Genomic DNA, 15,517 nt, shown 5'->3' on the forward strand with positions numbered 1-15,517 from the left:
AAGAGAAGAATATATCATATAATCTGAAGAGCAGTGGCATTAACTAGAGTGGAGGAACTGGGGCAGCTTTCTCAGATGCTGATTTTTTTTTTTGGCGGGGGGAGGAGGGGAGGGAGTAGGGGGTGTGGAAGGGAAAACACAGCTGCGCAATCATACCAACAACAGTGGTGACCAGAAGTCTACTGCCCTGGGTGTGCAGCCACATTGTTACTTCTCTACCCAACAACATATGTTTAAAATCTCCATGAAACATAATATCCTCTGGTGTGATTAGTAAAGCCATGGCACACAAGGAATGGCGCCTGCTCAACTCACCAGGCCATGCAGCCCCATCGACCTGAAACTTGAATTAAGAACCCCGTGGTCCAGGGCAGCAACCGTCCTATGGGAGCTGTGCAGGGCACTCCATCCTTAGCTGCAGTCAGAGAGAAAAATACTTTAGGCCCAGACAACTCCTTTCTGTGGTTAAATCCAGTGACCAAAGGGAGGGCTCAGGAAGAGGCCACTTTCTAAAGATACCACCATAGAATTTCTCACTCTAACCAGCAGGCTTTACTTCCCAGTTTACAGCCTGTACAACTACCCTGGAACCAGGAAAATCCGAGACCCGTGTGAGGCCAAAAGCATCAAGTCAGAGACCCTCATACCTCTACACTAGTTCCATGGCTGCAGCTCTCAAGAACCTGTACGGGACGTTAAACAGTAAGAAAACAGCAAAGCACGTGTCTCCAGTGCAAGAGAGAAAACATGTTTCTTAGGCTGGCTAACAAAGGAGTTAAAATAGCAGAGAAGACAGTATCTTGGGTTCAGCAGCTTGACTTTAGTCTCTACCATCCCCAGTTTCAAATTCAAGCTTCTGGCATTAATTAAAACCCAGACTATCTTTTCTTTATAGATGACTCATAAAATAGTAAACTCAGGTTAGCTTTTTTCAGGGGAGATATTCCTTCATGCTCCTAGCATAGGTGCTGATTAGTGTCACACGGTAAAACAACAGGAAGCACAAAAGAAACTACCATAAACAGACTACCAGTTCCACTTCATAGGCCACCAGTGTTAGAACCATTTATGACAAATGTGTTTTATGATAAGCTGATTTAACTGAATAGAAGAGATTTCTAACATCAAGTCTATTCTACTGGGTTTTTTGAGGTAGATGGTAGGGAATATCAAGTTAGTTTAATGTCACCAACTATGGAAAATGTTTTTTCTTATAGCAGCCTCATAGTAGTCAAGGATCCAGGTGTGAAATTAAACTTCAGGTGTATATTCTGAACTGGCAAATCAATCTGGGGTTTAGGATTGGACTCTGCTTCAAATGGAGGGGTGTGTACACAGTATCATAACTGGGATGGAGGGAAAGGGGGATGACCATGGCAGCTGCCCAGGCACCAACTTGGGAGAGGGAAAAAGTGGAAAAAACTGCTGCCACCACAGCCACCCTGGCAGCATAGCAGCAGCCAGAAGTTACTGCTACTCCTGTGTGTTGCCACTTTCCTGGGCACCCGGCGCTGTTGTTACACCTCTGTGTGTACAGGAAGAAGAGGAGAAAGAAGACGCATCACGGGTGGACTACAAGGGGTGTTAAGATTTGGCAACAAGCAGAATACACTCAGGCCTATGTGGGATTGAATCACCAACAGCAACAGTTGGCTTGCTACAATGCTTTGCTATAGATTGGGGATTCTCACTCAGTACTATCATATCCTTTTAAGAGTGGTGCAGGGAGCCATGCACCATTAACACTGTTAGGTGTGGTGACACCTACACACAATTCACAAGGTAATCCCAGAGATTTCAAATAGGAATCTTCAGAGTCAAAACCATGCTGACTGTCATGGTCTTTCTCAGTTCTTTGCAACAGAAGCTTTACTCTGTTATTTTTCTGCATTTAAGAAATGAGTGAAAGCTAAGAGTTGGCATTTTCTGAGGGGGCCTTGAGTCTAGAAAGGTTAAGAATCACTGCCTTAGATATTTAAAACATTCTGTCTAGGAATGAAAAACCTTTACAAAATTCCTTCTCCATCCTAAATTAAATCTTGGATTCTCTCTTGGTTGCTATAAACATGGGTAATGCATTGTAAAACCTGTGATGCTCATTCAGTTAATGTCTAAATTACATAATGTCCTTCCCTTCTAAATTCCACTTGGCTTTAGTAACATTAATGCCAAATCCAGTATGAACTTTGCATTATAGTGAAAATAATGAGGATTTTGCTTTATCGTTACCTACTGGTGTGGGGGGTGGTACACAGCTCTGATTTCTTCACTCCAGGTTTCTATACTTCTGAGGCATTAAGACCCTCACACAGTTCACTATGAGAACAAGACTTTGAGACTACAGTAAAAATGTTTTCCAGTGTTCATGATTGTTAGTCTATGGGCTTCTGTGTTAGGCTTTGCTGTTAGAAAGTTGCACATTCATTTCAGAAATTATTATAAACAAAGCCCTCTCAGCATCTGCATCCTGCAGCTCAGCACTGCCCTGACAGCTCCTAGTGTTAGTATTGTTACAGCTGTTCAGTGCGGGCCCCATAATCCTGACTGCCTTCCAGTGTTGCTGCCCCATTCTCTGCCCCCTATTGTTGTCCCTGCTGTAACCACAACTGTATTATTAGTACTGGCTGTTATGTAGGAGTATGTCCTACTGGTGAAACAGCACTGCTAATGCAGTACTTTAGGAGTGGTATTGGCATAGACCTATGCTAACAAGCATTGCTTGCATTTTTATATGATTTCTAAACTATTTCTTTTGGCAGAAAAATTGATGTTATGCTGTACTTAAATGTTCCAATAGTGTTTGTTTTGTCGATACATCAATATATAAGTGCAGCAATAACTCAGGATGAGCCAAGATACACATGCTCTTACATAACTGTTCTTTGCATTATCATAACACTAACATTTCAATAGCAGTTTTGTTTTTAATAAAAATAAGCTTGGATTTTGTGTTTCAGGGAAAGCAACAAAAGGCAACAAAAAACTTCAAGTCATGCAAGAAAAGAAGAAAAAGAAAATGAAAACAAAAGCCAGTTCACTTCCAGACATCTCCATTCTTAAAACGTTCATGAAAACCTATGAAAGGCATTGTGCCCTTTCCCAAAGCTCTGTCAGTGTCACAATCAAACAGAGTTTAAAAAGATGCCTAGGGAATGAAATAGCTCTTACTAAGGTGAATACATATGCTGCATATCGATCTGAGATAAGTTGAGCAGGAACTACTACAGCTTTCACTGTATAACTACTTTCTTTTGTGCTTTTAAAGTTCTGTATCAAGAACGCTCAGAGCTATGGATGTTCATGGGCAGGGAATTTTAAACCCCAAAATAACTAAATTCCACTGACTTGCACTGTATTTTATAGTGAAAGGGTTGTGTGTATTTTTACATAGGTTTTGAATCACCTGTTAAACATAAATCAGGACTCCAAAATTGGAAACCTAATATCGGGTATCTCCAGGGCCATCCCTGAGGGGGGTGAATCAGGACAACTGCCCCAGGCCCCATGCTTTTGGGGAGCCCTGCAAAGCCAAGCGGAGAGGCCATGGCTGCAGTTTAGCCCATCCACCTGCCAGGCAGGTTGGACGGCTCTTAGCCTCTTCTGGCCACCACCCATCCCACCTTATCCAGTGTACCAGGGCTTTCACTGCATGGCATATGTGTGCCGGGGGGGAGCCCACACAGGCTGCTTTGCCCTGGATGGGACTCCACGCAGGCTACTTTGCCCTGGGCACTGCACCCCGCTGGGATTGTCTCTGGGTATCTTGACAAAAGTGGCTTATTTTTTTTTTCAATTGCCAAGAGTATTTAATTCATAGTTTCCCATACTAGTACATATAACTGCCTGAGGACTTACTGCTCCCAATTTGAATCCTAATCTATGGTTACTTAAACACAAATTTAATTCAAGCAGCCAATTTAGGCATTCAAGTTCTAAACATTTTAACTCCTATGTGAAGGAGGCTTGCAAATGCTACAATAAAAGTTGTTAGATGCCTGTCTGGTCTATATAAACACAAGAAGGATGATCCCAGTGTTCCACTGCGGGCACTGCTATATGCTGTGATATTTTCTAATAGAATTACCTTGGTGATCTCCCACAACAGAAGTTCATTGGAGCCAAAGGAACATTAAAGCTCAAAAAATTTCAGATTTTTTTCTTTATATTTCCATGGGACACAGAATACTCTAGGCAGTAAAATAATTCCTTCCAGGCTGCAAGGTTAGAAGATGCAGTAGTAGAAATGCCTACACTTCCTACAGTTATTCTATAGATTCTATTTCTGGTGCCAAGGCTAGAGCTGCAGCCATATAAAAAACACCTGTTTTTGTACAGTGAACAAGACCAATCAGTAAGCAGGTCTGGATATGCAAAACACAAAAGCAGAAGGTGGAAAAAAATCTGTTTCAAAATGTACAATGTGCAGTGCGTCCCTTTTACCATAGTTATTTAAGACAGGGGTGTCAAACTCACATGCTGCCCCAGTTAGATGAAGACCACAGTGGATCCAGCTTCTGCCTGGTGCATGTGGCAGTGGCAGCTCCATCTCCTGCTGTGTGCCCTATGTCAGAACTGGAGCTGCTGTTGCTGACTCATGTTGCCCAGCATGGAGCATACAGTGGTGGTGGCTGAAGAGCTGGAGACTGCCATGGTGGCAATGTGTAAAGTGGCCAAAGGGTAGTCAGGGCTTTGTCAGACCTCACTTACCTTCCTGCCATTGATCACCAAGTCTGCTAGGGCCCAAGGGCCCTAGAGTTGCTAACAGACCACTCCCTGGCCCCTCCCAGCTGCACCCTCAAGTTCTGGTGACTCCCACAGTAGTCCAGCAGGTGGATGCAGCAGTTCCATGGCCTGGATGCAACTCCTGGAATGCAAACTATGTCTGATGCCCCTGATTTAACATTTTCTGCACAGTTCTCATATAGAACTACATTAAGGGCCTTTGACTTCAGCATTAATAGATCACCTTCAATATATAATTGAAATTGGATGCTTATCTTGCTGGGATCCTACAACCCCAGCTGACTTCCTGCCCTTTGGGCAGGGGGCTGGACTCGATGATCTCCCGAGGTCCCTTCCAGCCCTGATGTCTATGAAATCTATGAAATATAGCATGTTTCAGCATATTTGCTTACTCTGACACCAAAATATAATTATTTTGTTTTCTAGTTTGTGCTTACAAGCTCTGAGAACTCAAAAGGAGATGTGCAGCCAGTCTCCCTCACTCCCTTACTAAGGACAATTAGAGATGAACGTTATATGTTGGGAAAGGAACTTTGTGTCTGGGGAATACAGCTAAGCAATCAAGATATTGCAAACCTTGTAAGTAAAATGAAAATATGAACAATAGTATAAGGAGTAGAAATTTAAAGCAACGTTGACAGACTAAGCAACTTTAGAGCATCCTTACACATGCCCATATTTAACAAACAGAAGTTTAGATTCTCATATGCACATTCAGCTAATACATTCAAATATCTAACAAAGACATTTAGACTGAATATACTCAAAATGATTCAGCTATTTATTGTTTTGAGATCTAAACCCAGTTTTCAGTGGACAAGCATCCACAACATGAAAATCATCACCATAAACTCAGGGTTCATCTTTGCAGAAAAGCTAACAGATTCAAGTGCATGGATGAATTAACTCAGTGGGGCAGTCCCACTAAGCTAAACAGTGACTCATGATGAGAAACCTGTTCTCTTACTGTCCGCAATGTCCATGTTTGATATATATCTGTCTCCAGGATTGTCAGTCTGGAACCTTTCACAACACTAACTAGTAGCACACAAACATTAGGTTTAAAAATGTTAAAAAACATCCCACAAAAAAGCCGAACACACTGCACCTGTTAAAGTGTGTGATTTTATGTAACAAGCCTTGCTTTTTATTCATACTTTGTATTACCAGGCACTGCTTTTGGAGCAGGATGGATGTACCACCTACCCTTTCTGTAGCCTAGAAATCATACATACTGTAATAGATGCATGGTCTGTGGAACGACTTGGAGCAGCTTTGCCTGTCAGCAACTTGAGCTCTATTGTACTGGATTATACTAAGTAAGTAAAAAGGAGCTTTGCATTCATACCAGTAAGCAAGCAAGTGTGAGTTTGAACAGTGCTTGTTATGTTCAGAGTTCCCTGAAAGGTAAAGCAATTCTGATATAAATGTAGCCTCACCCACAAACACTGGTTCCCATTCAAGTGGGTTAAAAAAAACGATAAAGGGTTTGGAAGGCAAGTCATATGAGGAACAGTTGAGAGAACCAGGCATGTTTAGCTTGGAAAACAGGTAATTAAAGGCAGACACAAAAACCGTCTTCAAATATCTGAAAGGCTGCCATAAAGAGAAAGAACAATTGTTCTCTCTTGCTGCAGAGGGCAGGATGCAAAGCAATGGTTTCAAACTGCAGCAAAGCAGATTTAGACTACCAGTTGCTATCAGGAAGATCTTCTTCACTGCCTAGACCAGTGAGGTAGTGGAATAAACTGCCCAGGAAAGTTGTGGAATTTCCATCATTGGAGGTTTTTAAGAGTTTGGATTGGCATAGGGATGATTTAGGAGCAACATCCATGCAGGAAGTTGGATGAGATGACCCTTGAGGTGCCTTCCAATCCCATGATTTATACATTCCTCATTCGTCATAATGAAAATTCATTCACGGGTATATTTCCATCCTCATTTGGCACATCTACAGAAGACACTTAATGTGCAGTAGGCTAATTCTACTATGTATTGGTGCGTCATGGTAAAAGCCATGCTAATGAACAGAATTAGTCTACTGTACATTAAGTGTCACGAAAAGACCACAAGACAGTGTTACTGCACGCTAGTGCATTTACTACCTCATATTAGAAGTACTAACCTTAATGCACAGTAGCAACTGCGCATTAATGCACATGTAGACACTCCCACTTTCTCATTTTCTAACATTTCTGTTTCTCACCTGAATCCCAGATAGAGATTGCCATTACTAATTCACTAATGTTACTAAAAACTGAATTACACGAAAAAATGTTTTTGGTTTTGTAACAAAATAATTGGAATGCGAGTGGTCTCTCTTTCTAGTGAAACATTTTGAATGTGTCTCTCTGGAATATCGAGGTGGAAAAAATATTAAGAAAAGCAGAAACTGTCTCCTAGAAGTCTTTATTTATAGCATTCTCTTGTATGGGATGATTTGTGCAGGAAGAATGCTCTTGAGTCAGTAGGCAGACGCTGTTGCTGAAAGAAGGTTGGCACAGAGACAGCTCCTGCTTCAATACTTCAGTGTATTGAGCCTCAACTTAATCTATGCTGGTAGGAGATCCCACAATCAAAGCTTTTATAATGAGCCTCCACTTTTAACTTGAGGACTACCTGCAGCGTTTTTTTCAAATGCAACTGTTACAGTATGATGAAGAGAGGTACAGTCTCTCAGCCAAGTCCTAAGTGTAATACAAACTCATTTGTCTGATTTGCCCTAATAGCTACCCTGATATATTAAGTGAGCCTTTTATAAGACCTTGCAGTCAGCCACAGATATGGTTCACCGTAGTAACCTAATCTTCAGGTAATGAAAATAAGCACTACTGCTTGTTCTGTATTTGAGAGTAAAAAGCACAGCCTCCTGGTCAGATGAAGATGAAAAAGGTATTTACTGACAGAGGTGAGGTACTGTTTAGCCAGCTCCTCAGATTAAACAAATAAACAAATGACCCCTTATGCAACAGGAGGGAGGGTGATGGTTGCTGAGGTCTTCTGTCCAACTGATGATTTCTTATAAATAATCTCTAAATACATGCTTGAGGATTTGAAAAAGTGCTCTGGAGGGGGCAGTGGTCAACACATACATATAAGGACCTCTTTTATAGGTTTGGAGATAAAAGAATCAATGGACTTGTTTCTGGCTTAAAGGGCAACAGAAAACTTTTAACTCTCAGCCTATGCTACTGCAATTTGGGACCTGAAAGTGGGACAGAGTTAGGCCCCATTGTGGCCCAAACTGCCATTTGGTAAGATTAACATTCTGAATTTATTTAATTTTGCTTGTTGATTGCATCTTCTGTCTTTTCTAAAGAAGTTGCTCATTTTTTTTCTGACTTGACCTATAATTTTTTTTTTTACCAGAAGATAATGTTATTGTTAGCTCACACATTGTTTTGTAACTTGAGCTTTACTAAATTTTCAATTTATACTTTAAAGGCTAGGGACAGAAATGACACATAAACCAGAATAAGTGATTGAAAACCAGTTCAAATTTGTAACACAACAAGTTCAGTGAACATAAACCACTTTCAAAATGGCCAAAACTGGTTTAAGATAAACCCGGATGGTTGTATCAGACTTAACTGATTTAAGTTAAATCAGGTAATTGAACTTCTGTCCCAAATCCCCTCCAGATTCAAGTTAACTCACAGTCCCCCAGCATCCCAGGATGCTTTGCACCTCCCCTGCAAACTGCCCTTGCAGAGTAGGCAGGCTAGCCTTGGCCCAAGTTGTCTTTCCCAGCCAAGCAGGGTGGGGTACTCTAGCCTCTCCTTCCCCCAGCTTCTGGCGTGGGCCACTGCAGGCATGTGGGTGCATTTCTGGAATCAAAAGTGAATGGCTGTTCACTTGCTTATTGGTTCAGTCTACACAGCTTAGATTCATATGCGAAGACTGAATTGATTCAGCTTTGGGCTTTTTGACTGTCTATAGTGTCAGAAATAGGTGCTGTATGGCTGTGGCCCATGCCTACTTTATGTCTTACCAGAGTACACTGTTGGGGCACCAGACAGTACTGCCACCACCAATCTCTGATGTTCTTTTCTCACCTGCCACATCTTGATGTTCTTTAACTATTGGGAGCTGGATGTGTGGGTTGGCGGGGATACTGATGGGTCCTCTTGGAGGGGTTTCTTTGTGGGGCTCTACCTTCCCTCATACGTGACCCTTACCACTTTCTGGATGCCACACATCAGGGTCCAAATTTTGTATAACCCTGATGCCACTGGCAGCTAAGTGCTGGTGGACCCAATAAATACCAAGGCATTTAAATCCATTCACTCAGGCCCCCTGAGGCCATTTTAAATCAAACCAATCCTTGGTTTGTAGGTCCATCAACTGAGATCAGTCCATCTATATTCCACCAGACCAATGACCTTAAATAAATTTCTCCTGGATTCCTGGGTTAATCAATCCAGGTCAGTCCCAGGTCAATCAAATAATCAAGTGTGTAATAAAAATAAACTAAGGCATCTCCGGTTCCTGGGTTAACTAGCTCATCTTACTCCTTTAAGAATTCTAATCAAATAATTAAATAGATAATCCAACACACTTGAAGTCAATGCATCACAGGTTCCTGGGTCAATCAATTCAGGTCAGCCCCTTTAAGGATGACTTGGCCCATCAAACAAAAATGAAAAACCATTTTGCTGGGTTTTTCCCTTGATTTAGTTCCTCAGGGTCAGAACCTCTGAGCACCTTCCATGAGGGGACCTCTCCCTCAAGCTGCTTTACCTGGCACCAGAAGAGGGGAGGATGATCCCCAAAAACAACAGAAAAGAAAAGAACATAAAAGCAGCAACAGGGCTTTACCCCTGAAAACTCACAGATGGATTCTCAGTGGCTCCACCACTTTAATCCTCATCTGGCCATCTTCGAGTGATTCTTGGCACAGCGTGTCCAGAAGCTTGTCAGTGGTCCTCCAACCACTGTGCCTAGGGGATCCGCTTTCTTCTTTCACTGCTGGCAACTGGCCACTGTCAGCAAGGGAGACTTCTAGCATCACCTCAGTCCATCAGTCAGAGTCCTCTCTTGACTGCCACTCTCTGGGAGAAATACCTTTCCATGTGCTCCTTCTGCCAATCCACAGGGAACACACACTATGGAAACATGGCAGTGTGTTTCCTGCTCTGGCCAATTTTCCTGCTGCACCTGGGGTCCCTCATTTGGCTTTCTTGGGGCTTTCCTCCTGCCCTGCTCTATTCCCGTCACATGTACTTAGCCAAAAAGCACAGATTTAATTATATCAACAATTAGCTTTATATCTCCCTATTCCTTCAAAAGCATTGTAGTTAAAAGAGAATATAATAGCTGCCACACCAAGCCCTCAGAAATGGAATTATACTCTGTATTTTGGACCTTCTTACCAAACCAGTAGCAGAAGAGGCGTAGATATTGATGGGGTCTACTGTATTGGCTTTCCCTGTTGGGAGAGTTATCAGCAGATGAAAGTCCTATTTTGACTGGAAAAGCCTTGTCAAAAAGTATAATTGTTAACACATCTGCTAAATGTTTTCTTATTTCTTTTTTTTTTTCTGGACTGAAATCAAAATGTAAAATATTGGATAATTTCATTTAAAAAAACCAAAATATTTCAGCATTATAACATAGCTGATTTACAACTTTTTTAAAATTTTGTTTTAAAATTATTGATATCTTGACTTTTTTTGGTTGAAACTTAAAAGCAGAACATGATTTTGAATGTTGACATGTCTTGCTGGAAGAAAATTGTAATTTTGAAAGAGCTGGAGCACAGACAGCATGATATAGTCCTGAATATACAATTTCACAAATACTGCAATAAAATATGCTTTTCTGTTTTGTAATTCTAGAAGTGCATGTTATAGAAAAACGTTGAGTACTGGTATATTTACACTATTTCCATTGCTTTTAAACAGTCCCATCATTGTTCCCTATTCCCTTTTTACACATAATCTGTGGTATGTGGTTTAAGAATGCTTTACTTCATACTTTCAGAATTGTCTTTACTGGACTCTGGCATGCACAGGATAGAATATGCTACCTATAAATCTGAGTTTGTTGGGAAAAATGGCGTGGTGGTATAATAAATATGAGGGACAGAATACAAGACATGCAATCAGCGCTGTCAAAATGTATATGCCTGAAGGGGTGGTACTGAAATTATCGGATTTTTTTTCTTTCGGAAAAGTCTAATTGAAGAAATTATAAGAAAAAAAATTGTGGCTAATTCAAGAGCAGCATATCTATAATCCACTGATTAATGATGTGTGGCAGGGCATTTCACTCCATTTTGTTAGTGACTTCAGAAATCCTTAAGTGCCTTATTTCTGCCTTAGACATTTTTGCTGATCAAGCTTTCATTATCCCTGATAAGCCTTCTGTAACCTTTGTATGACCTATGCTTGTTGATTAGCTAGCTTTGGCTAGAGCTCATTTCCCTGCATGCTGTACTGAAGTTATTTAGGAGAACTGATAAAGCCTTATAGCCCACCACACCTTTTCATTTCATCTAAATGAAAGAAAGTGAATTTTATTATGCAACAAGCTTCACTCTGTGCAAGTTGTTTTCATGCCATTTTACTTTCCTTCTCCTTTAGACACAATATAGGATTTTGAACATTTCTACAACAAACCCAATGAAAGTGGCAACCTGAAAGTCAAATTAAACTCCTGGTCCTGCAGAGCATTTTATGCACCTGCTTTAAACCTTCAGCTTTAAGCATGAGTCATTCCACTGGTGTCAGGGGGATACTATGACAGCTAAGGTTAAGTCTATATTTGCATGTCTTCAGGACTGGGACTCACTCTTTTGAGTTTGAGTTAGTCTTCAGAGCCACATCTGCCTCCTTTTGTCAACACTTCTGCTCAGTCATACTTAGTTTTGACACATCCCTCTTATTTTACCCATCAACCTTGGAACATGTGAAGTCAACAAGTGAAATCCAATTCAAGCTTATAAAGCCTTAAGTCTGCTTGATAAAGATAAGATAACAAAGATAAAATGTAGCAGAATTTTTTTTGTAACACTGTAACTTGAGTTTTAATATAACCTCACTGCAGGAAAGAAAGTTGCAGTACAAGTTTCAATTTGAAACATAAATCAAATAAATTGTGTTTTTGTCACAGCAATCTGTATCTGAATGGTAACAACTTGCAATGCTTGGGTGCCCTTGAACTCATCAAGCCAATAGCTGTGTATGCGAACAATCTTGCAAGAGATAAGGAAACAAATACCATGAAATTCAGCAATGCTACTGGACATCAGATGCATGAAGGTGGGACTATTTGATTGTAGTTTCCTAGTTGCATAGTTTCTAGGGTTGGAAGGGACTTAAGTAGATGATCTAGTCCGACCCCCTGCTTGGCAGAAAAGAGTACTGGGGTCAAACGACCCCAGCAAGGTGTTCATCTAACATCCTCTTAAAACCCCCCAGGGTAGGAGCCTGCACCACTTCTCTGGGAAGCTGGTTCCCGATCCTAGCCGCCCTGACCGTGAAGTAGCGCCTCCTGATATCTAGCCCAAACCTACCCTCTGCCAACTTGTGCCCATTATTCCTGGTCACTCCCGGCAGTGCTCGGGGGAACAGGGACTCCCCCAGTGCCTGCTGATCCCGCCTGACTAGTTTATAACAGGCCACTAGATCCCCCCTCAGCCTTCTTTTGTGGAGGCTGAACAGGTTCAGGTCCCATAGCCTCTCCTCATAGGGCCTGCCCTGCTGCCCCCTGATCATGCGAGTGGCCCTCCTCTGGACCCTCTCCATGCTGTCGACATCCCTCTTGAAGTGTGGCGCCCAGAACTGGACGCAGTACTCCAACTGCGGCCTGACCAGTACCGCATAGAGGGGGAGGATCACCTCTTTGGATCTGCTTGAGATGCATCTGTGGATGCGTGCCAAGGTGCGGTTGGCCTTCCTAACTGCCTCCCCATGCTGCCGGCCCATGTTCATCTTGGAGTCAGTGATGACCCCAAGATCCTTTTCCACCTCCATGCTGACAAGAAGGGAGTTCCCCAACCTGTAGGTATGGTGCTGGTTGTTCCTCCCCAGGTGCATCACTTATCACTTGTCTGTGTTGAATCCCATCCTATTGTCATCCACCCACCCTTGTAACCTGTCTAGGTCTGATTGTAGCCTGTTGTTTCCTTCTAGTGTGCCCACATCCCCCCACATCTTAGTGTCATCAGCAAATTTGAACAGGGTGTTTTTTACCCCCTCGTCCAAGTCACTGATGAAGATGTTGAACAGTGCGGGCCCGAGGACCGAGCCCTGCGGAACCCCACTGCCCACGTCCTTCCAGGTTGAGAAGGACCCATCCACTACCACCCTCTGGGTGCGGCCCTCCAGCCAGCTGGCGACCCATTTGACTGTGTGGGTGTCGACACCACAGCCCCCCAGTTTCTTAATGAGAACGGGGTGAGAGACAGTGTCGAAAGCCTTCCGGAAGTCCAGGAAGACTATGTCCACTGCTACCCCTGCATCTAATGATATGGTGATCTGATGGTAAAAAGCCACCAGGTTGGTCTGACAGGACCTGCCACTGATGAACCCGTGTTGGTTGCCCCTAAGCATGCAGTCCCCTGCTGGCCCCTCATGGATGTGTGCCAGAATAATTTTCTCAAACAGCTTGCCTAGGATCGACTAGGATCAAGGTAAGACTAACTGGCCTATAGTTTCCCGGGTCCTCCTTCTTCCCTTTTTTAAAGATGGGAACCACGTTGGCCCTCTTCCAGTCCTCCGGCACCATACCAGAGCACCACGAATGCTCATAAAGCTGTGCCAGGGGTCCCGTGATGACCTCGGCCAATTCCTTTAGAACTCTAGGGTAGAGATCGTCCGGACCAGCTGACTTGAATATTATCATTATGATGATCTTATATTTTTCTGCTTATATATTTACGCAAACTAGTTATGTCCAGAGCAAGCATTTACTCTACATGAAATGGTACTGAAATGTAATATTATTTTCTCAAACAATCTGTATAGTTACCTGACACTGTCTCTACAATGTGCTTTATATTGTCTAGCTTCAGAAATTATGGTGTTTTCTCTTTTTTCCAGATGCCTGGAAAGATATCAAAAAATGTGTTTAATCTGATAAAATAAATATGTAAGTGCTAAAGTTAAAACTGTATCTGAAATTCAAATCTAAATACAAAAAATAAATAAGGTTAATTTTGGTCTATAAAACCAGTATGTTTTATCAAACATACACTTTATTGTTTACATGTGCTGGTAAAACACATTAACATTTACATATTTATCTCCTTGACTGAGAGGAGTCTCAGGATTTCACATTAAGCCATTAAGTAACTGAGGCTGCTTATAGATGTAAAACCCCCCCACCCCAAATGGCTTTACTTTAAACTAGGTGCATTCCCTTGCGCCAAGTGCAGCACACACCCAGAAGAGGCATCACATGAGTTAGACCCAGCTCACCCAATGTCTGTATAGATTGGGTTCTTCTGCAGGGCTTTTTTGGTACTTTTGTCTAATACCTGATTGAATAAGCTTTATGTAAAAGCACCCAAAAGCCCCACTGAAGGGTCCTATCTATACAGACACTGGGGAGCCAAGTCAAACTAACATGCTGCTGCTTCCAGTAAAGCACATTGTTTTGTTTTGGTTTTTTCCCTCCACATCTGTCAACAGCCTGAGTGTTTATCCCTAAAAAGCATGACCACTAAAAACAGATGTATATGGAAGAAGTACATAGCTCGCCTCATGATTTGGTGCAAGGAAATCAACATTAAACAGTTACCTGTTTAAATCTTGTTGTGGGGTCTATTTAGATTTAGAAAGTAAGTCAGACTGGGGCCTTTGTGGCTGATTTGCTCCATGAGTTTCCAGAGATGGGTGATTTTTGCCTGCCACAGATATACAGCCACCTGTGCTGTCTGTGTTTCTCCTCCTTGAATGAGGCTGGCATGACCTTGGCATAGCCAACCTGGAAGTGCTAGGGAGCTGGAGCTGCTCAGGTCATTTTCTAAATTGCTATGGAACATTTTCTACAAACATTTTATAAATTTTTAATTAAAAATGTTGCTGTCTTGTAACCAGCTAAAAGTGGTCCATGTTTTTCCAGATTTCAGCATTTGACATTTTAAAGAAACGTTGTTAATGAAAGATTTGTTCCATTATTTAACCATCTGTAGCAGCACAGTCTGGCTAAGATGCCCAAACTCAGTGTCTCTCAGGCATTTTCTACTTTCAGGGCTTCAATGTCTACAGTTTAAAGCCAGCATTTCCACAAGGAACTACTGGTATGGGTACCACAAGAGGCACAACAGGATGCAAACTCTATTAAATGGATGAATCTGGGAGTCTGCTCTATTGAGGAGCATTGCTCAAGCACGTATATATTAATGGATGCATTGTGACCCCTAAAATACTCTGATTTTCACACACTATAGTAACAGTTTAGTAGTCTATACTTAAGAATTAAGTCATGACAAATAAGCAAAAACAACTTGAGAGCTTTGTGTTGGAATGAGGTAAAATGAAGGGAAATTGGGTATTATTTCTGGATTTTTTTCTGCCCATAAACTACTCTGATTGAAAACAATTAAATAACTATCAAGATACTTCTGTGGCTAATGTTCCTTAGTCTTTGAGGCAAAGCAAATATGGGAGAGCTTATATGAAATAGTTCATACTGCATTGTCAAAAAACTTCTATACAATTCCATGATTTGACAACTGTTTGAATGGATGTTCTTGTTTTCAAACAGTAGGCAAAGGTTTAAATGTGCATTCAGCAGCTTCTGGCGTGAACATTACCCCCAAAACAAC

General features: G+C 41.8%; 1 protein-coding gene across 1 annotated transcript in view; it reads left to right on the forward strand.

The window, feature by feature from the left end:
* LOC149862922 (uncharacterized) overlaps nt 1-15,517 on the forward strand; it is a 30,427-nt gene that overhangs the window by 745 nt on the left and 14,165 nt on the right. Inside the window, exons 2-7 of the mRNA XM_090051081.1 lie at nt 564-702; nt 2,958-3,172; nt 5,170-5,322; nt 5,914-6,062; nt 7,857-7,997; nt 11,857-12,005. Of these exons, the coding sequence (XP_089907207.1) occupies nt 663-702; nt 2,958-3,172; nt 5,170-5,322; nt 5,914-6,062; nt 7,857-7,997; nt 11,857-12,005 (847 nt within the window). The 5' untranslated portion in view covers nt 564-662. The remainder of the gene's footprint in view (nt 1-563; nt 703-2,957; nt 3,173-5,169; nt 5,323-5,913; nt 6,063-7,856; nt 7,998-11,856; nt 12,006-15,517) is intronic.

This window comes from Crocodylus siamensis, chromosome 6 (genome assembly GCF_052110815.1).
Source record: "Crocodylus siamensis isolate JL-2025a chromosome 6, ASM5211081v1, whole genome shotgun sequence".
NCBI classification, from domain to species: Eukaryota; Metazoa; Chordata; order Crocodylia; family Crocodylidae; genus Crocodylus; species Crocodylus siamensis.